Source organism: Patagioenas fasciata, chromosome 13 (genome assembly GCF_037038585.1).
Source record: "Patagioenas fasciata isolate bPatFas1 chromosome 13, bPatFas1.hap1, whole genome shotgun sequence".
NCBI lineage: Eukaryota > Metazoa > Chordata > Aves > Columbiformes > Columbidae > Patagioenas > Patagioenas fasciata.
In genome coordinates, this window is record NC_092532.1 from 24,451,203 (window position 1) to 24,473,364 (window position 22,162).

The 22,162-nt window shown below is 40.5% G+C and overlaps 1 protein-coding gene across 2 annotated transcripts in view; it reads right to left on the reverse strand.

Annotated features, from left to right (window-relative positions):
* Nucleotides 1-3,236: 3,236 nt before the first annotated feature.
* Nucleotides 3,237-22,162, reverse strand: part of LOC136107338 (sodium-dependent noradrenaline transporter-like) — a 68,213-nt gene continuing 49,287 nt past the window's right edge. For both annotated transcript variants that reach the window (XM_071814403.1, XM_065848325.2), the window contains 6 exons: nt 19,242-19,370; nt 16,599-16,698; nt 11,002-11,102; nt 8,046-8,213; nt 5,581-5,652; nt 3,237-4,010 (listed from right to left, as the gene is read on the reverse strand). In XM_071814403.1, the coding sequence (XP_071670504.1) occupies nt 3,987-4,010; nt 5,581-5,652; nt 8,046-8,213; nt 11,002-11,102; nt 16,599-16,698; nt 19,242-19,370 (594 nt within the window). In that variant the 3' untranslated portion in view covers nt 3,237-3,986. The remainder of the gene's footprint in view (nt 4,011-5,580; nt 5,653-8,045; nt 8,214-11,001; nt 11,103-16,598; nt 16,699-19,241; nt 19,371-22,162) is intronic.

Consider the following 22,162-nt stretch of genomic DNA (forward strand, 5'->3'; position numbering starts at 1 on the left):
AAACTTTGGTTCTTAGGAAGCAAATTCTTAACTGTTTGTTAATGCCTCATAAAACACAGTGAATCAGTCCAGGGTGTGAATGAAAGCTGCCTATTTCCGCAAAAGCACGTACCCACTAATTAATGCTATATGAATGGGAAGAACTGCAAAAGAACTTTCTATGTGGCCTCCTACAACCTAACAGTACGAAAGAAAATTAATTAAATGTTAAAACAATAGTATAAGAAGTGGATGTATATACAAAATGTTTGGATTTGACCTTTTAAAATAATAGCATTTAAATGGTATTTTGCTGAGAAGAAATGACCAATTATGTGGAATTTCCTCTGGGAAAATTGCATACAACACACATTGCATGTGCAGTTAGGGAACACGTACAATAGTAACCGCCAAGTATTTCTCCTACATTCTATATTTAAAATACCATGTTTGATCCTGGATTTCCTGCAGAATCCCTCACTGTGGTAAGATGTCTTTCAAGTGTTGCCAGGGTGTTTGCCTGAGGACACGGCAGAACACAAGGAGGACTGACAAATCCCATGCCGTTCAAACGGGCTGAACACCATACAGCACTGGTGCTTTTCCAAGTGTTGCCCATGAAAGGCCCACTGTTTCTACTAAATCTCCGGAGATTTAGATTTCTGGTAATGTAGCTTTAGAACAGTACCAAGTATATGAAGATTATTCTGCTGAATGACAACAGGAGCACAAAGAAAATGGAGAATCTCTTTCCTTGGTGCTAAATAACTCTCTATAACTTGATGAAAAAATAGGGATTACAGGCAGGTGTTTTTCACTGACGGGAAGGTCGGAAGAGAGATGCTAATGTATGACAGCTCCTTCCTTTACCAGATTACAAAAAGGCTTTCAAGAAAATGGTTTCTAGAACTGTCCAATGACCTATTTAATTGCTTCACTCAATTCTTCCCACTTGCTTGTTATCAAAAAGCCAACATAATTAGCAGGCAGATGATCCTGCATCTTAAATAAGCACGTCTCAACAATTTCTTATTTGGGAAGCGGGCAGCCTGCTCCGTCAGCGTGCACTGATACCTGCCGTCCCGCGGGGGCGTCCGGGAGGGCACCGGTCCGGAGCAGGTCTGTTCCCACCATAGGTGTAGCTGAGGGAGAGGGTGACCTGCTGGGCTGGAAATTCGAGACAGGATTAGAGGCAGACTTGCAGTCAAACTGGGGGGGTGATCAGGACCTGACTGGGGGATTGGTTTTTTTGAACTACCAGTGGTTGAGCAGGAGGGAGATGAGTATTCAGTGGCATTTGATATTTTCCATATTGAGAGTGTATTAGGCAGTTCAAAGCAGGTGTCTAAGAGGAGCTGGGTGCCGGGGCTGTGGGTTCTTATTGGACTGTTTGTACCAATTCACTGAGTTGAGGAAAACATAATCTTCAGAAAGGTATTTATCATTTGAATGGATGTTTAAGGGCATCATTTGTTGTCTAAGAGGCATGAGGTAGTTGAGCATCTTATTTTGTGGAGAATTGAACACATTGTTCTTCATTTCTGGGACAGAAGCTGTATTATTTGTGGGGAGACTTCCTTTGGGCAACATCTTGACCTTAGAGCCTAGCTGTGCAGTCATGCAATGCGCATTATCTTCCTTTTCATTTGGGCTGTTCCTGGTAATAAGATCCCTGCTTTCTCTGATTCGCCTGGTGTCTTCTGTATAGATTGCAAGTTCTTTGACCATAAAACCTCAGAACAAGGCGGCACTAGTGCAATGGAGCCCTGAGCTAGAAATACTACACTAAACCTAAGAAACTATACAGTAGCAGAAATAAAAAAAAATGTAGTAGGTAATTGCCACAGGAGTTGGTATTAAAAATACAATCAAACCCTCGCATGCTGGGTGAAGCTGATTTCACCCCACGTGGAGGTCCTTTGCTCCGGTTTCAGAGCCGAGGGGTGGCGATGGGCTGCGTCGCAAGGGAACATTGCTGGTTCTTAGCGTTTCCAACCATGAGTAAGCCAAACAGTGTGTAATGTGACATTAAAGCTCCATGTTAAAGAGCCCCCAAGAGCTACAAAACTTGGTAATGATATCTGTGCTAAGAAGCTTTCGAGCCATGCCAAGCCAGTGACTGAAGCAGCCATGTTATTGAAACGTAAGATTTGAAACAATGAAAAGATTCATGTGTAGTTCAGCAAACAATTAGAGTGGGATTAACTATAAAGTTGGTGGGATGGCTTTTTTGAAGCCTTCAACATATTTTCATTGTTTGGTTTCTTGTGTTATTACAGAACTAGAATAGCAACATTTGAAATTCCTTTATTATTGAAAAATATTAACTGGTTTAAACAGCTATTGGCCATCAGCTGGGCCAGAAAATTACTTCCTTTATAATTAGAAGGAAGTATCCTTTGGTTTTAAAACCCTGTTCAAATAAAACTACTGTTTGTCAGAGAGTCTTTAAGAAAAGGACAATACTTGATACGTTCCAAAGTATTGATTATGTTAGAGGAAAAGGATAGACATATACATTTGCCTTCTATTATTTTGAAAATAAATCAATGATAAATGGAAAAGACCCAAATCACTTGGGACTTTTAAACTGGGCTATTTTAAAAAAGGAAAAAAAGTATTGTAAATAATAAAGCTCCATCATTTTAAAGAGGCATTTGAAAAAGCAGCAGCACTACATATGTACAAAAGACAAGCTGAACTGAATGTATAAAGGCAAAAAAAAGCAGAGGTAAGGTCCAGAGGTGAACTCTGGGCTGGATTCAGCTGAGAAGCTACTGCCTCTACAACTTACTAGTGATAAATGAGAAATAACTCAAAGCTAGCAAATCTAGTGATCACTGGAAGATACTACAGTGATAAGTGATCACAGAATAAGAACAGCACCCAAACGCAGAGTTTGTTCTGTATTTTTTACCTTGCATAATGCTACCAGAGAGAAGAGCTGGAGCAGGCTTAGAGAGCTGAGTGTGCCTAAAAGGACCTTCTGAATTATTCACCACAATCTTACAGTGGCTTGGTAGGTGAATCCAGGTTAGATTATAATAGCACATTCACAGCAGGAGAACCAAGCCTAAGTTTGGTGTTTTGGTGCCTCTGGGTAGATCATGTAGTTCTAAAAAATAATTCTCTCTTCCTATGTATTTTGCATTCTTTATTTGCAACAGAATATAACAAGGTGAAAATCTGTCTATTTGTATGTAACTTCCATACTTAGCTCAAAAAGTCTGTGGAGTATGGATTGTATGATAAAGCCATTTTAATTCTTGCTATAAGGGAGTATATTTTTTCATTAAGGACAGTGTAGTGTTAAACAGTATTCTGTATTTAGCTATAACAGCAATTCTGTTCCTGCTGTTCTTCAGCTTGTATAGGTAAACTGGACAGAAAATGGCAGGGACGTATACAGACAGCAAAGACAACCTTCTTCACCAGAAGAAGAAACTCATAACGAACCACTGCAAATGAAGCACTGAGTCTTCACTTCAGAAGGATGCACGCTCATATCCCAAAGGATACTGTGGCAAGAAAGCTAATGACATTAGTACATAGTTAAAGTTGCTCTTTCCTCATAATTGAGTTGTACTGCTTCCTTAGATCTAAGAATGTTTAAAATAAGTCGTGGCATGAATATCTGAAGTAATTATTACTGTCAGAAAAATCTAATTCGCTTCTTCACAATAAAAGAACATTTAACTTATGTTGATTGCTTTTTTTTCCCCTCTCCTCCTCCCTCCTCCACTTCTGCCAATAGCAAAACTCACAAGTTTTGGTCACGTAGGGATCTCATGGCACCAAAGGATATAAGAAAAATTAAACCAAGTCTTTAAAGATTGTTTGAAGCCAAGTAATAGAAGGGAGGCCTTGAGAATGAGAGCAGTTGTCTTCCCTCAGTCGGTGGACAAGCTCTGAGCCAGCCTGGTCCAAGCACAGTTGAGGGAGCTTTGAACTTTTCTGTATTCCCAGTTTACCTTAACGCGTTGGCTTTTTCCTCAACCTGTTGGTTGTCATATTGTTAGCCAGTGTTGAAGCTGTAAGGAAACAGAAGTCGTTGTTTAATAACATTATTGATTCAAATGACTACAGCGAGGGATGGTGTAAATACATTAGTTGACAAATTTAGAGCTACAAAGAGGCTTCAAAATAACTGCTAGATTATACCTATATTTCTGTGCATTCCAGTCTGTAGTGACAAATGTGCTGGACACGCAGGTTATTCAGTCAGCTCTCAGTTGGGTTTAAAAATTCAGAACGGCTGAACATACGTGAGAAGAACACTTTAACTCTTGTTTGATTATGGTAGTCAGTGCTCTGTTTACAAACCGAAACATCACGAATGAATCACTAACTATGCTTCAGCCAGAACAAAGCTATTCCTAGCTGCTTGTTGAAGACAGCAACAAATTACTGTGCCCTAGTGTTTTTCATGGTTTGAGGTATCATTAAGAATTTACTTCTGAGTACAACCTTTTCTATTCTAAGTGATATTATCTTTTTTCCTTTTTGCCATTATAGGTTTGGGTTCAGATGGGTGGCACAGTGTAGGAATGGCTGTTTATAGCCTGCTCACACAGGAGCATCTGCCTCTGGAAAAATCAAGTTATTGCAGATGGAATATTAAATCTTCAGACAAGTGAGGGCAGGAAAGAAAAGGCAGGAAGAGGTGCTGTTCTACTACATATTCTTGGCCACATCAAATAAATTGTGGTCATGAAACAGGAAACCTTTTCTTCCTGCTTCCATTGTGTGTCCCATAAATCTACACTGGCTTTAAAATTCAAAACTATACTTCAAACATTACTTTTCAGAGCAAGCAAAAGGCAAATTTCTTTTTTCAATACTAACGTACAAACCACCACCATAAAATTTGGGTCGTGTTTTGAGGTGATATGCATAATTCTGGTTGCTTTCAACTTCGAAGACAAAGTGGTCTGGCATGAATGCTGATAAGTGTAACAAGCTTCATATTTGCATCCTTTTCATGTCTGACAAAAAGGACTTTAGTTCAATAAGCTCATTTTATTTGCTAAAAGGAAAGCAGTGTTTGGAATCCTATAGCATATTTTTCATGGCTGCTTAAGAAGTCTCCAGCAGTGTTTTCAATCAATTGTAGGCTTGTGGGAAAGCCTCTTCCACATAACCTAGCACACTATTCCACTGCAGACACTACGTCTGAGCTCGGACACTGGATATTTGTTTTGCTGTTTGCCATGTTTTGTGGTACGGAATTGCTGTTTAGGAAGCATGATTTCAGATTGTTGTGCAATAAGTGAGGGAGAGGCTATGACCTGTTCAAATGCACATGATAGTTTGGAAATACCTTTATCTCTTGGTGAGATCTTACTGTATTCAGATAGAATCTAAAATACTGGATCTAGGTGACCTGCAACATTCTGGGTTCTGCTTAGTTGAGGAAGGAAGGTGCCAAAAGTCTTCCAACAGGGCTGATAACCCTCCTGCCTCTTAACATGCTGGTGGGGGGAAAAGGAACAACAGACCTGCAAAGGTATCCAATACAAGATTGATGCAAACCGGTAGTTGTTACTAAAAACAGGAATAGGTTGGTATCAGGAGAGGAAGCATGGTGAAAGGTGTACAAACCTTAAACTGCCTGACACTTCCTTGTGCCACGAGTTGGTGCTCATTTTCAGGTGTGATGCAGTAAGCTAGTCTCTAAACCGGGTGGGAAGAAGAGGAGAAAGTCAGCCATATGAAGTGGGATTACCTCTGTAATCCCCAATCTGTAATGGGGAAGTAGCATGAACTTTGTTTGAAATGGTAACTTAAATCTTTAATATCACTGCATCAGGTGCCTTCGGCTTGGTCACTGAGAGAACAAACTTACTATAAGCCCCTTGGTATTATCCTGTAATATAAGAAACAACAGTACAAAGTTTATGCAAATACTAAGTCCAAACACTGAGCAAGTACATATGGAAAAGAACATCAGGAACAAGCTGGCATCGCAGGCCTTACATCCCTAAACCGACACTTTTCTGTCAGTGCTGTAGTGAGGCTGGCGAGTTCCAGCGGAGAGGAGGCTCCGGCTGTTCCCAGCTCCTCTCCCGGGTCTGCCATTTGGGATCGCACGTTTGTCGTGAACTTCCAACCAACTTAAGGAGCTCCCATTAGACCAAGAGCATACCTTTCCCTACACTTTTAAGAGCCACAATTTAGGGCATCATGTCTTATAACAAATATCTGGATGTAATATACTAGCCTTTTGGTATATTTCTCATGGGGAGACTGAAAAAGGCTGTAAAAGACAAACCAGAACTTGCCAACACCTAAAAATGAATGAGCAAATGTGTTTGTGACCAAAGGCTTCTACATCCCAATATCAGCAGCAAAAGCCTGTTGGGCCAGCATAAATTATTCTTTGACACTTAGGTGCCTCTAGAAAATGGGTTTGTAAACCCCCAGGAATGAAACAAAGCAAAGGGCTTATGGAATTGGTGAAAATCAAAGCTAGAAATTGTACACAACATTGAGATGTTAGAACCGATGATAAACAGGGTGGGTGAAGAGGAATTTCTACTTTGGGGTGCTCTTCTGAGGTGAAGGTTAAGTGAGGTGCTTGTAACGTTTTGGAAACAAGGTGTGTGTCTGCAGGCCTGCCAGGTCCGCGTGAGGGGGTGCACCCTATCTAGGTAAGGCAGGAGGTGCTATTTTCTGGTTAATTCTCTGTGGTGGTGGTTCAGTGATTCGCTTTAGAGCGCCAGCGTCTCGCTGCACCGCTGTGTAAGTGGAGCTGTAGGGAGGAGAGCAGTAGAACTAGGTCATGAAATTGTGACATCACAGGACAGAAACTGATGCTGCACAGCGGTGAGGAGTCTTACTCCTGAGCACCGCTAGGGGTTTTACGACTCTAGATAACTTACTATGGCAGTCACGGTAACATTAACATGTGCAATGAACCTTAATCCTATGCCATTTTGAACTGATAAAGAAAAGTACAAGGGGTTGAACTGCAAGGTAATATGAATGCATTTTTCCCATAGAAACAGGTTTGTTTATATAGAATTAATATATTAATATTATACATAAACATATAAATGAAGCTGAAAGAGCACTCTTAAGGTTGCAAAGTTAAACTTCTTGCTTTTAGGCAAAAAATTAAAATAAGATGGTCAGAAATAGTTTGTACGTCAGTTTCTGCTCTGTTCAGTGCACAGACCAGGTATATTACGCGTGAAGGGGGTCATTTAGTGCAAAACGCTGCTCTCAAGTACCCTGGCTCTTTTACTGAAGTAGTTAGAAAGCAACAGGCTGGATGAGAGCATAAGCGCTGCCTATCGCAGAATTTGCTTGATTTCCAGATCTATTTCAGCACCTTGGTCTATCTTGAATATTAAGTTTCTTCAAGCGTTCTGATATTAGTGATAAACATAATAGAAGGTTCTGCATTAGTTCTAACCTGGGCAGAATGGTGAAATAAGTCCAGTAAATAGAGGATAAGGATACATACTGGACAGAGAAAATGAAACACGAAGTGGCTGCTGTTAAAGACAGAATGCTGGGCTAAATGGATTCATTACTGTGACCCAGTAAGGCGTTTCTTCTGTTCATCGCATGAACAAAAGCTATCCTGAACACAGGATGTGGACCTGTGCTTAGAGACTCTTATACTGCCAATACAGGAGAGGTCTGAATAAATTTTGCGCATATAACCATTTACAACACCCCAGTACAGAGTGAATAAAGCATCCTTTGGACTGAATGCTGTTTAGGTAGAGCTGTGTGAAGACCATAACTCAAAACTGAATATGAAAATACCATAATTAGTACTTTTTTGTTAATAGGGAAAAAAATTATCTCTTCAGATTAATTACATGCATCAAAAATAACTTTTCAGAATTATTATGGTGCTTTCTGGAAAGCTAATTTCTATCTAGAAACTCAAATAGCATGCAGTCATCCTGCCTCAAAACTCCAGTCCATCTGACAGTTGGATCCAAAAGGTCACTCATAAGTAATAAGTTTCAGGAATAAGAGAAACTGCCAACTTAGATCCAGTAATTTCATTTTGTAGCAACATTTCATGACATTTTTAGTGTTTCACTTACTTCTTTAAAGGTCCCACGCACATTCATAAATTTATAGATAATATAGGCAGGCACAAGTATCATTGAGGATAATGCTATTCCCCAGCCAATGCGATTTGCCCAGAGAGGGAAGGTGTAGTCATCGTAGGTCAAAGGTTTGAAATTTATTATGCTGACTATCACGACAAACTAGGGAAGAAAGAATAAAATGAAGCACAGTTTTGAGATGAATAATCTTAGCAGAAAACCGATATAATGTGTTTTTTTAGGCAGCTGCCCTAAGGTATATTTCAATGCAGCTTTACCTTCTACCTTCATTCTGTTTAGTTTGTGCCTCTTACTGCTTAAACTGTTGAAGTTCTTGATGCGTTTCTGAGCACTCAGTTCATTTTTGATACTTTAGACACAGATTATTTGACATTTTGGTGGGAAGATGAGGCAGTTGTGTGCTGCGGCCTCATTTAAGCTAGTGTCACAGATATAAAAAAGGCATTCCGTAGTTAAGAAAAGACTCCGCAGGATCTATTGTTATTCCCTTCTGTGTTTCCCAGAGGCATTAGGCTTCATTCGGAAGTTTTGTATCATTTTTGGGTGAGAGGCATGGTGCAAACTCCAGCACGATACCCTTATTGAGGAAGGGTCAATCAGACTCAAGATCTGGAAAACAAAGGGGTGTGTTTTGGTGTGGTGCTGAGGTTTGGGGTTTTTTGGTTTGGGTTTTGTTCTTCTCCTGCTGTTACACCGTCCCAAACCGGGTACAAAAAGGAAAGAGTGGGTGCCACCCTGTTTCCCTTCTGTGAAATCCATAGGGATTGTGTAATATGGAGAGCTTGTTGATTTGGTTCTCTGGGCCTATACATTCTGCTCCATATACTAATTTCAGATTGCAGTATTTTGAGCCTAGGATTTCGAAGGCTGCACAAGGAGAGTAATGATGTGGGTTAAAGGAAGCTGACAGTGTGAAATGCAGTTAGAAAAATACTAATTCCATGTTGAGATTTTTCTTGAGATGATCTACATAGCCGCAGACAGTAGGGACAAAAAGCTCCAAGGAGGTATTTCTTGATATCGTGTACCTGACCAGCCTCAGCTTAGCTTTATCTACAGGGAATTGTGCTTATCCCTAGGAACGGCTGTGATACGCTACCAGTCCCAAACAGAGGCCACTTTGCACTAAGCATGCATGGGATTGTTAGAGCAAGGATTATACTGAAGTATGACAATTTTGTAGCCTTTTCCAAATAATCCTAAACTATACATAGCAAAGAAACTATAGCCGATGTGTCTTTTTATTTTTTTTTTTTAATTTGTATTTACTGTGCTTCTGACCTTAGTCTCTTCTGGTGGGGCACTTTGTATGCTTCATCCATGTGATGTAAAAATGCTGTTTCTTAGATCAAGTGACCCAATTTAGAGAATTTGTAGTTTTAAATTCTGTAGGCTAATGCTGAGCTACCTTTTTCATGCAAGTGGCCATCTCTATAGTTTTCATGTATAAATTACTAAGTTAAATATTTTGGTCAGTTTAACATAATTTGGTTTATTTTCTTAATGTATTGAATAAAGAACCCAAAAGATAAGCTGTAAGAAGGTAAATCATATTACTTTCCCTCTCTAAATCAGGATTGTAATGTACATTATGCCTTTTAGAAAATAAAGAAAATGTGCAGCTGTGACACAACTGCCCAGTGTTCCTTGCCCAGTGTGATATAATTTCCATGGGTTTTAAAAATAAATCGTTACCCAGTAATTAATTTGATATGTTCCAAGTTTAGTAGTTGCAGCTGGAAAAACATCAATGCATTGTGATGGCTGAAAGATGCGTTACCTGCAGATTCGTTCTGACCCTTATGTTTATAGGCCTTGGTAGGAAAGTATTTGAGCCGTTTCACCAAGCAATATTAAGCTCCCTGCAGGTTGCACTGGCAATAACTTTTTCAAGCCAGCTTGCTAGAACTCTGCTCTTGGTGAGAGTTGAGTTTTCAGCAGCCTCCTAGTGTGCAAAACCTATGGATGCAGCTTTTTCTATTCTACTTGAGTCAGCCTGTTTGAAGTACTGCAGGATATAGTTCCATACAAGCTTTGCTATAGAACAGTGTTTGAAAGGATAATTAATACATGCTTGGTAGGTACTTACTGATGAATTTGGGCCAGAAACTTATATATAAAAGAAAAAAAAGTGGACCTGAAAGCTGTTGTAAAAGTTTACCCTGTGTACCTTTGGAATGCCAGTACTGTTCTAAGAGTGCACAGCTTTAACGCAATGAATAGTCTCCGGAAAGCATAGCCAGATCGAATTTCATATTATTCATTCTGACCTTTTGATTTCCAAATCTGGGTAGGAAATGATCCTGATCTAAAACTGTAGTTTAGATCTGAACCTAACCTTTACACAAAGCAACCCAATTCACACTGTGGGATTTTTTTCCCCCAGATGTAATGAGGCACTTGTTTTTCACATCAAGCAGCTCACAAGGTATATTTAATACATCTATTCAGTGTTTCACACAACTAATTTACTGGGTATAGGTGCATATTAGTTATTCTAAGGTGTCATTGCACAATTCAGGAATCTTGGTATCCTCCAGTGAAAAGTAAATTCTTGCTAACACAATCCGTTTATCCCTGGTTAGTGTGTTTTCCCAACAGAATTATTTATATTTAATATGCATGGATGCTGGGGGGACACGGAGAAGACTGCCTAGATATTCTGTGTTCCCTAAGAAAAGCTGCGCTCTTGAAATCTTGCTGAGGAAGATGACCACGGCTCCCACTAGCTTCTCTTTCACAACTGAAATGTACGATACAAAATACAACTAATGCCATTGAGGAGAAAAAATGATTAAATTGGAGTGTCTTGTGTTCATCCTGACAACAGCAGGTATAGCAGTGAGTATCTTGTTCTTGGTACCTTTTGTATATTCTAGAAAAGAACTACTGTCCTTCTTTCCATGATGAAGCAATCATCAACACTTACCAGTAAAAAAGCAGGGCTAACAAATTTCCAGCACAATCTCCAGTAGAGTCCTGGCTTGAAGCCCATCATTTGCTGGATGTCTTCACTGAATCTGTCCACACCTAGAAGGGATGTGAACATCAGATTGGCATAATTCTAAACTGACGAGATGCTGGCATTACCCAAAACATCTGCTTTCTCAGCAGACAATGATGACTTCCAAATCGTGAGACACGTAACAACGTGGATCTCTTCTCTGACTGGATGTGTCTTTGACATCATTTTGACACCCAAGACTTAAATGCCTATGAGCACTTAAGGTCTGCTGCAAATAGCATTACCATCGAAAAGTGGCATTTCACAGATATATAGAATTTGGCCTGTGAATAGGACACATTTTTAAATAACTGTGAACTGTTGTAACCAACTTGCTCAATACTGTTAAGAGTACACTGAAGGAGAACCCAGACCCTCACACAAGCTGCTTGCTGACAGGGAGGCTGATTTGTATGATTCTTAGTTTGTCAAAGGAGGCTTATTTGTTCCATTTAATGGCATACTGTACTTTCAGTGTTTCACTCAAAACCGCAGATGTTCATTCTATCTGACAACGTCATTGCACCTTTCATCACCTTCCCAAGGAACAGGGTAGATGCTGCTTCTGTTTGGTGTAAGTTCGTACAAAAGTACAGTAGCTACTCACAGGTGGCCTTTTTTAGAATATTCTATGTGGTTTTGGAAGTTATAATACCTAGAATTTTCTAAAATTGTTACCTCTACATGCATCTAAATACCTAGCAATGTATCTGTTGTAGATACCTCAGAAGTTACATGGTTTGTTCATGTGAGTAAAAGCCAAGAATAGTCAGACATTTTACTTGCTGGAGTACTTAAGACAGCAGAGAATAACTTGAAAATCGTTAGATGAAGACATAGATCAAAGATAAGTCCTGCTACTTGTTTGAGGAATATACAGTATGGGTTTAGTAACATGGATGGCTTGATTGCTTGTTTATTATCAAAACCTTGAGAGTAACATAAAGTATTTCAGTGTAAGACTTTGCATATTAGCATACAAGAAGTAATGTGCAAGATACCTATTGTCAGGAAAACAATATAACAGTATTCCATTCAAAAACATGCACTCAAATGGTTGGCTACCTGCAGCGGGATTCACCCACCAGAACAAGTGCTCAGTGACACCATGGCCAGAGGGGAAAGGAACTGCATGCAACATTTTGTTCGTCTGGTTTTGTTTTTCTCTAGTACTATTAATTCACATTAACCTGCATGCTGTGGGCTTTCTGCGATATTATAGTCTTCAGTGGAACACTTTCTATCTTCAGTATTTATTGGAACACTTCTTTTTCATTAAGTAATTTACTATAATTTACTATCCAAAGCAAACATGCATTTTAATGGTGACTGTAGAACATCCATTTGAATGGTAGCTTCTTCCCAGTTTTTGTAATTGATTCTATTTTGGTTGGACAGTATGAGGTATCTTGCAAAGTTTTAATCTAAGACCATGCTGTTTTCCACACTGTATTTTAGAATGGGGTGATTATTGCTGATATAAAACCAGGGAAAAAATGTCCTCCTTATTTTTCTTTAAAAAGGAAACCATGTCTAACTTTATGCCTTAGACATGTAGGCTCAAAGAGAAGTAGTTCTCTTAGTACAATCTGTCATGTCTTTCTACTAATTCATAGTTCATTGTACTTGATGTGTTCAAGAAGTTTTCTTTTAATCCTGAACCCTATCAGGTAAGCAGCAGAAATGCAGGGTTTTGCCATGTGTATTTGTTTGTTAGAGGGGATGTATAGTTTACCATAATAATTGTTTCTTTTCCTGTGGATCAGTTCAGCAGGATTTATTCAATGTAAATAATTCCGATAGCCTGAGTTAGTCTTTTACATGCAGTCAGGCTGTGATGTATTTACAAGGTCTGGATATTTGAGTGCAAACTTTTCTTTGATTTCCTCCCATCCTGCTCTTCCCCTTGTTATGTACAGGCGAAGCAAAGGAGCCAAAAGGATCTGCAAATGCTCTTTAAAGTTCACAGAAGGCACTGCAAATAGAATTAGATTAAATTTAAAGTGACTGAATTTCAACTGCTATAAATACTGAGTGAAATTTATCATTGTGCAGAAGGTCAAAGACAAGGACTAGGTAGCTCCAAAAATGTTAGTTATTGGTTTCCAGGCAGACAGACCCAGAGCTCGAATAGTGCTTTGTGTTATAACTTCTGCTGAAAACGGGGTGTAAGCAGGCCAAGCTCTTGGGCAGCTTGTTCAACAGCGTGCCTTTTCAACACCGTGTGTCTTCAAATAATCATTCTAAGAATCAACCTGTGAAGTAGAACATAGCGATAGCAACAGGCGACGCTACCTGTAGGGCTTGGTTTTTTCCAGTTCTTGAAAGCATTTACCTATTTTATTTTTGCAATTCTGTAGGATAAACCAAAACTGGGGGTGACTGGTTTAAATACAGGAAGGAACTGGTGTACCGCAAACAGAACTTGAGATTGCTTGCTGGAGATCTGGTGCTTAATGTTGAAATAATCTCCTTGCTTTTCCAGGGCAAAATCAGAGCTACAGCAAAGAGCAGTCGGTGTCAGTGAGACAGGCGTCTGGCCTTTCCCAGACTGTGCATCAGAGGGACGGTGTCAGGGCTGTGCAAGAGGAGGAATGGCAACAACCTAGCAGCCATAACTGAAATACCTGCGTATAGTAAAATGAACTAGCTCTCCCTTCTCTTACACACAGGTGGCCTTTTCCAGAAGAAACTTCACAGCAAATGGTCATAGGTATAATCTGAACTAAATTTCCACATTTTTGGTCTGTGCCAAAATGTCAATGCTTGCCTTCAGGCTGGCTTAATATTCAAGTGGGTCATTAAGGCAGCTGGGGTCTATTAGAAAAAAGAGGTAGACAAGACAATGCCAGATTTAATAAATTCAAATGGAACCTGGGGCTGTAATAAGGTCTTTATAAAGCAGCAGGTCACGCTGTGTCAGTAAAAACATCCGTCAGCTGTTTAGGACAAAATAATAGATATTTTTTCTGGTTATGGGGAGGCAGGAGGGAGAAGGGAATGGATGATGGACACCAGGTGCAACAAATGAACAATATTTTACTTGCCCTGGCTTAGTCTGTGAAGCACATACAAGACCTAGCTACTGTAAAGTGTAGTAAATCCTATTTTAGTAGCAGCAGATGATAACTTGCCCTTACTAACTGCAGAATATGTTATGCCTCTGCTTCCAAGCTAAGCTGTGATCACATTTGTGCATTCAGTTCTTTTACAGGGGTGAAATCTAGTGTCTCTCCTATTTTGAGAGAGAATAGCATATGAGGTGCTAGGTCCATACCCATGTTGGGTGACAGAATTAGTACATTAAAGCTAAAAGCTATTTCTTTAGTAGATTAGACAGCTTTAGACGTAAATGCCATTCTTTCACCTCATTCACTTATCAACAGTTTTTAACTGCAAGAGAGAGTTTGACAAGAGGAACATGGTGGCACAGCATGGATGGACAAATAAAAGACCGAGGGAAGTATACAGCAGTGGGAATGCTAATGTCTAGGAACCTGCTGAATCCTATGTTGCCTACAAACACTGTCTCCAAATAGAAATGAAGATGACTTTAGGGGGAAGAACACTCATACTGAGCATCAGGGCAGCCAGTTCCATACAGACTTTATAGGAAAGAGATTTGCAGGCTGCTGTGACATTGAAACCTGGTAATACTGGAGAGACTTGTGACCAACCAGTGAGTATGACATGAGAATTAAGAGGAATTGAGAAGAAAAGAGCTCAAGAAACTTGATTAATCTAGCAGCGAGCAATTTCAGATCGAACTGATAGTTAGCACTATTGCAGTGAGATGACTGGTATAAGACCTGAGATGCAGAATGGTTTTGCTTTATTTGGAGAAAATGAGATATTCATTTTGGGATCCTTGTACTTTTACTAGCCCTGTCTGTGACAAGGAACTGGCAGCATTCTCCCCCAAAGCAAGATATGCTTAATTCAGATTAAATTCTGACTTTTTTTTTTCCCTGTGTTTGATTCGGTGACTTAACAGCACTTTGTAATTTCTGCTCTTCTGAAGGTGGCATCTTTTCCAGTGAATAAGCTATGAATTGCCTGGCCTTCCCATGTGATAGGGGAAATTTTGAACTCTGGGTCAGTGATAGAACATGAGAAGAACTCTTGTAGGATGGGGACATAGAGGAGAAAGGAAATATTTGGAACCCTGATTTCAGATATTTAAAACCACCTTATCTCTCAAATGCTGTATTAGGGTTGGGGAGAACTGCCCCAGGCCAGGCAATCCCTCATAACTTTGTAATCAGAGGTTAGCAGGCCGTGCGTATAATCAAATATTCAAGTACTGCTACTGTATGCAATATTCAGTTTAACCTTTATTTCACTTTGAGAGTAGCAGTAAACTTTATCACTTATGGCAGAGGATTTTTCCTCTTGGTGAAGTTAGACAATACAGGACACCTGGCAAGACCGCACTGCCGTGGGCCGAGGCCGAGCTCGGGCACGCTCGGCGTCCTGTCACGCTGGCACAGTCGCAGTTGTGGCGGAAAGCACAACTTCAGCTTGTTGGGGTTTTCCCAGTTAAGGTCATCCAAGTGCATCCATGTGGGTTCAGAGCAGTGAACGTGGCTGTTTGCCATCACCATGGTCGTTTATATAGCGGGAAAGGAAAAGATGTTTTTCTTCATTTTTATGAAACTTGTGTATCAAGTGTCTTGCTTTTTATTTATTTAAATTTAGTGCGGAGATATATATTAAAGACCAAATAAAGCCAGGGAAGTGATTTAATAAGCTGGGCACATCTTCTGAGACCTGACTTAAATTGTGAGCCATATACTTTCCGAGTGCCGTGGCAAACCAGTGCACTGTGCCTGGCGTACCCGGCACAGCCCGGGGCAGAGATAGGCTGTGTTCTCCCAAAGCCTGCCCTGTCGGGGGTAGAGCAAATTACTGCACCCTTCTTCTGGCATAAGTTAGTATGAAATACTAGAAACACTGCTATTTCTGGTGTCTAGGGTGTTGGGTATTCCATACCATGCTATAAAATAAATTTTACATTTAAGTAGAATATTGTCTCAAACAAAAGGGACTAATGTATGAATTATTATAGCTCTCTAAAGACAAAGGACCTCTATTTGTATTGCATGGGGGGATCCTGAAGTTGGCCCATGGGAAATAATGGAAAGGAGGAAACAGTGAGTCTGTATTTAGGTTAATCTACTTTCTGTGAAACTGCTGGGTATAAACTTGTTACCGCAAGTCATCACTTCTGCTAACAGCTGTGAACCACTGGCAAGAGCAGCAACATTTCCATCCCTCTGTGGTCTCCTTCACAGGGCAGTTTTCTTTGGTTTTGTGCAGGGTTTCAAAGCCTGGCCCACCGAACATCCGCGCTCCTGCCACTGCTCATAAATCAGACGAAAGTCACGGCACGAAACCTGGCTGCTCGTGGTTTCACGTGTACAAGGCTATGCTGTTTTCCCTTAAAACAATGTGTGCGCAAGCCTGTCATGAGCACTTGGAATTTTAGAAGAGATTTTGCAGGTGCAAAATGAAGTGCTTACCGTAAAACCAGGAAACTCCAATCGCCTCCATCAGAACAGCAAACAATATTGAGGTCCCAGCTGCAAATGTGTCCAGAAGTGTGAGCACATAGATTCCACCCTGGCGTCGGGGAGTTAGAAGGTGCAACAAAACAAAGTTACAAATAGAATAATCTCAGTAGTTTAGTATCTAATTAACAGAAATCTGCTTTACTTGAAACGTTATCTTAACCCAAGTATTTTATATGGAGCCTGTGCTGCAGACACAGAGTCATATTTGCCTACAAAATAGTAGAATCAGACTTGCACTCTTCTAAAGATGCTGCTTTTCACCTGTGTCCCCACGGAGCTGGGAACTGGAAGCCTCCTCTTGGCACAATTAGCAGGCGCCCTGAGGGCACCGGCTGTTCGGGACAGGGCCGGCCTACAGCAGCTCACCAGCGTCTCCTAACTGACCGGCAGGAGTGGAGTGCTACAGAGCTTCCACAACCATTCCCACTGTTCCTGAGGCAAATTATTCTGCAGCCAAGTGAACCTGCAGCCTTAGGCTGCTGTCTGCTTTTCCCAGAGTGCCTGGATCCCCGTCTCCCGCGTCCGTGCCAAGGGAGCAGCTGCTGCTGGGGCTCCGTCACCCCCGCGCGGCGCAGCTCTCCCCGTGTGCCGTGCGCGCCGCGGCGTTAGGAGGCTTTGCTCGGCGGGGAGGGCCAGCGCGATCGCCTTCCTCTGCAACAGCGCGCTTCTGCTCTTCGGTGGTGCGTGACTGAGGACTTCTGAGCTGCAATTTGTCCCATTTTACAATGTGGTACGAATTTGTGTAAATTACTGCTCATTTTGTTTGGTTCAGGCTAATGAGTAATGGAAGACCATGATACATTCACGTGTTTCAAACGAACCTGAACAGAGTGTTCCAGCACTTTCTTTGTCACGTGTAAACAATGGATGTCTTTGTGGTTGCCCCAGATTTTCGTTAAAATATTTTTTTACAACCAAACTTAATCTGTCTGTTCACAAAAGGAGGAATGAACGAATTATTTTCCGTCTTTTACCAATGGTATAAATAACACTTGTACTATTTAGATCTCTAGGTGACTGTAATCTCTGCAATCAATCAGTTCTCTTTTTTTCTTATAAAAAGATGCTGTTTTGAAACAGCTGTGTGTATTTACGAAAACAGAGAGAACAGTACTTAGGGCTTGTTTAGGTTTTTAATTCTGTGGGGACTTGTCCGGAAACTGAATGAACTTTGGCTGTTGTGTTAGAAAGAAAATGTTGCTTATTGAATGCCGTTTGTGTTTGACCTCTTGTTTTTGCTCTACACCTGCTCTAAATGAATGCCTCTGCTAGCAGACTTAGTAAAGTGAATGACAAATACAGTTTTGTAAGAAACATGTTTTGAAAACACAGTCTTAAAATTTCAGTGGACAAAATCAAACAGATTAATTCAATGTGATGGTATCACAAGGGTTTTTCTTTGTATTCTGTACACACTAGAAATGTTCTGTTATGCGAACCGACACGTTTGGCCAGGTTTGCCAGTTCTGTGCATTCCAGCTGCTGGGGTGAGCTGGAGTCTAAACAGGTGCTGTGGTTGGAAAGCTGAGGTAGGTTGTTGTCTCCAACTGCTTTAGCTCGCTTGATCTTGTACTTCAGGAAGAGTTACCCCAGTTGAAACTTTGAATAAGGAAGGAGCATGTGCAGTTTAGGTAACAATGGAGAGAGCGTGGTATTAAAAGGATAGGTATTTTAAATGATATGTCTATTTTTAGTGTCTCAAATGTTTTCCAGGTTGAGGAAACTAGAGTAAAAATATTGGGGTGTTCTTTGAGTGTAGAAAGAGCTCTGTCATTTATAAACACGCCATTTCAGTCACCTTGATAGATCTGAAAACGATTACTAGGGAAGGGAGAGGTTCGGCACATCTGCTTTCATGGACGCCTCAAATGACAGTTGTTTCCTGACACTTTCGGCATCTTTGCTTACGGGGCTTGCTTTCTGTTTTCTCGAAAAAGAAAAGCTAAAGTTCTCTCCAACCTTAGAACACTGTGATTCTCATCTTTTAATCAGCTGTTGAATCCTAGTGAGGCAAATCATTTAGGACAATGGTAGTAATCAATACAGGCTACTAAATGTTCAAGGTAAATTATGTGTGCTTTCTGTGGTGCTGAGATAAGACCTGGGTACATGAAGGAACATGAAGACACGCACGGTGGGGAGATGGTTATTCTAAACTCCTTTCCCAAGAAGCGAGTGCTGCCTGTTTGTTTGGAGAGTGGCCAGAGGACGGAGTCTGGTCGCTTACAGTTCTTAGTTCCTCACACAGGAATAAGCACAGGACAGTTCCATTCAATGTGATTTAAACGAACAGCCAACACCACCCCCACCCTCCCCCAGCAAACACACACACAAACAAACAGCAAAACCAACCAGAACCCCAGACAAAACCAGTAATTGGACAGTTCTTCTGGAACGAAGGCTTGTAGGTCGGGTTGATAGCTAATGATCTCGTGCAAAAAAGCAGAGAAGTGTCATGCAGATAAGACTAAAAGTAACTAAAAGGATTAAAATTTATAACAAAAAGTCACCTGAGCCTATTGACACTTCTGTCTGATCAGGTTAAGTGCATTTTTAAGGGAGCTTGTTGATGGAAACTTTTGTTGTACTTACGTTGGTGATGCAAAAAAGGGCAAGTAGGAAAGTGCCAAAAGAAACCCCAAAAGTGAAGAGCTTTCTGTGCTGCTTCAGAATTTGGAAATCATCTGCCAAGCCGGTGATGACGGCCTCCATCCCGCCCATCTGGAGAGGAAAGGGCAAGAGGCCTGGGTAAATGCTCCTGGCTGCTCTAAATACAGACCAGAGAACGCGAAGCAGCTTCGATAATGAATTCACAACCACTGTATGATTTCTGACACTTCAGCTCTGGCGTTCTGCGGTATGATTTATTTTCTTGTGCTAGAGACCCGAGTCAGGCAGCTGGGTATCAATTGCCATGGTGGTTGTCTCGATAGCCAAATCCTCTGCAGGACCTTTGACTCACCAGGGTGGTGAGACTGTACGTTGGGGAAAATAATATACATTTTGATATACTTTGGAGCAAAAGCTGGTAGCTTAGGTAACCAAACTCCTTAACTGATTTCCAGTACAAAGACAGACAAAACAAGCATTTAGGGGAAGTGTACTGAACAAAGATTCAGTTTAGGCATTATTTAACCAAATATAGTTTCACAAAAACCTGTACAGACCTCAAAGACTCACAACAGAGGAAGCTTGATGTAATTTAAAAGAATTTAATCCTTTTTTCTAGAAGTTAATGGTGAACGTTAGCCATTGTTTTGCAATATACGAAAGGTACTTTTCAAGCTTTCCTTGAAATTGCTGGGTCATATAGGTGGTTATGAGTTTTAATTCCTTTCACCAAAGGAAGCGCTCTGCCTCCCCCTCCACCAAGAAGCTGGAAAATGAATTCCAGTCTCCTGTCATCATAAATACATTTATTTAATATTTTGGGGAGGCCAGATTCCATCCTTTTTCAGATGCTGAAAGATTATGGCAAAACCTAGAGTGTTCAGTGCAAGACAGCAGCTGATGCAGCCTGTCCCTTTCCCCTAAGAATCTGATTCATCACCATCGCTGGTTGGAACTGGTAGCAGAGGATTAATTCCTGTCTGGAGCCGAACTGAGGGGCAGTGGACCTCCCTCCTTCGTTTTTTCTTTTAAAATGTGACTAACGTTGACAAGTAAAACGTCCCAAAACCTCGTGCAGGCTTGTAGTTCCTCGTGTCTTGGGAGGGCATCAGTGAGCGCCCTGCAGTTAAGAGGGTTTAATATTTGATTTCTCTGAAGTTGTCACCGTGTTGGCACTTAGATGGTCTTGGAGAAGTTGAAAATAGAAAGAGATGGCTTGGATTATTTTGGCTAAGGACTACTTAATGCGTCATGATTTATTCCCGTTGTTGATTCTGTATGCTAAGCTTGATGCTACTCCAAAAGAAACGTTTGCAAACATTTGTTCCATTTTCTGTCATTCTCATTGTTGCTCGCTTAAAATTGCGTGATCAGATTTCTCTTTGCTTAAACACTTCGACATTTCTGTACAGATGTCTGTACTTCTGTGCCATTGCAGACTTACATGCATGAATCAAAGGATTCATATATAATTTTTCCTCTGTAGCTTTGACTTATTTGATTTTTAGCTTTAAAAATTTTGATTTTCCCGTCAGGGACTTGATCAGTCAAATGTAGGGAGAGAGTTGAGAAGACCACCATAAAAAAAATACTACATGACCTGAGTTTTCTTATCTGAATCATAAAAAACCCTGAACAAAACGTGAACAAGCAGTTCCTTCAGCTTTTGGAAAGAAAGAGCTAAACTTGGCTGCAGTTTATCAGTTCAAAGTATTTTAATGAGCTCTACAAGAAAGAGCCTTCTCCACTGCAGGAAAAGTGGGTTCTGCGATCTAAAGCCCTGTGTCTTTGTCACTCAAATGTTTCTTTGCATTGCCTTAAATTATGTTTGTCTTGCAAAGTTAACTGTTTTGGATCTAGACACCTTTGAACATGTATTTTCTTCTTAATTCTTCCCTGTTCCTGCTGCGTCGTTCATGCCCTTTCACTGTGCTGAACCCTTCCTTTCCACCCTTCGTGTCTGCTTACAGCTGAAAAATTGGCCAAGCTATAAACTCAGATGTAATTTGGTCTCAACGTTTTGAATGAGGATCCAGATCTTGGTGTATAAAGATAAACTTATTTGAACCTGAGCTGGAATCCAAAAATCTAAACACTTTGGAAACATTTAGACCTGAATCTGACCTTTCCAGCTCAGAGCTCACTCCACAGGATCTCACTGAGCCGTTTGCCAATGATTATCAAAGCTTCCTCCTGCAACCTAATTTTTCGCAGTTTTATTCTCAGTGTCAGTTCATTCCTTCCCTTTTTTGTCCTTGAAAATGAATGAAGTTTTCTGAAGTTGTAAGCAATGGAAACACCATTTTTGCCATTGTACATTCAGAATGACGAAAGAGAGTTTTACGCTTTAGAATAGTAGGGAAACCCCTACCCTACTCAAAGTGATGACTTTTTGTTCATGGTTCACTATTCCTTAAAGACTCTGTTTTTTCCCCAGAAATTACTCAACTTTTAGCCTAAATATAACAGGCTGTCTTGATGCCTCTTTGGCAAGAACAAAGCAGTACAAATGACTTGGGATATTTTCTGGGCTGAAGTTTCTGTGATCCTGAATATCAGGGTACAGTAAAAGTCATCACATTATGGAAAGAGCAAATACGCTCATTAGAGTAGACACTTTGCAGTAAGACAGTAGTAAAATAAAACCACTATGGGAATATTCTGGTGCGATTTTACAACTGGCTAAATTTACAGAAGATTCTGTAGCATTGCTTGTAGAAGAAATCAGATCACCTTTAGATATTGTCTGTCTTGAGCAGATGAATTAATTTCAGCACATGTAAAAACGTCTTCCAGAAACTGCCCTAATGAATGTTTTACTGTGGCTTGTGTTTTGCAAGTTGGGTTCCAAAACCTCCTTGCAGCTTGGTGGTAGTAATAGTTCTTAGAGATGATGTTCGGTC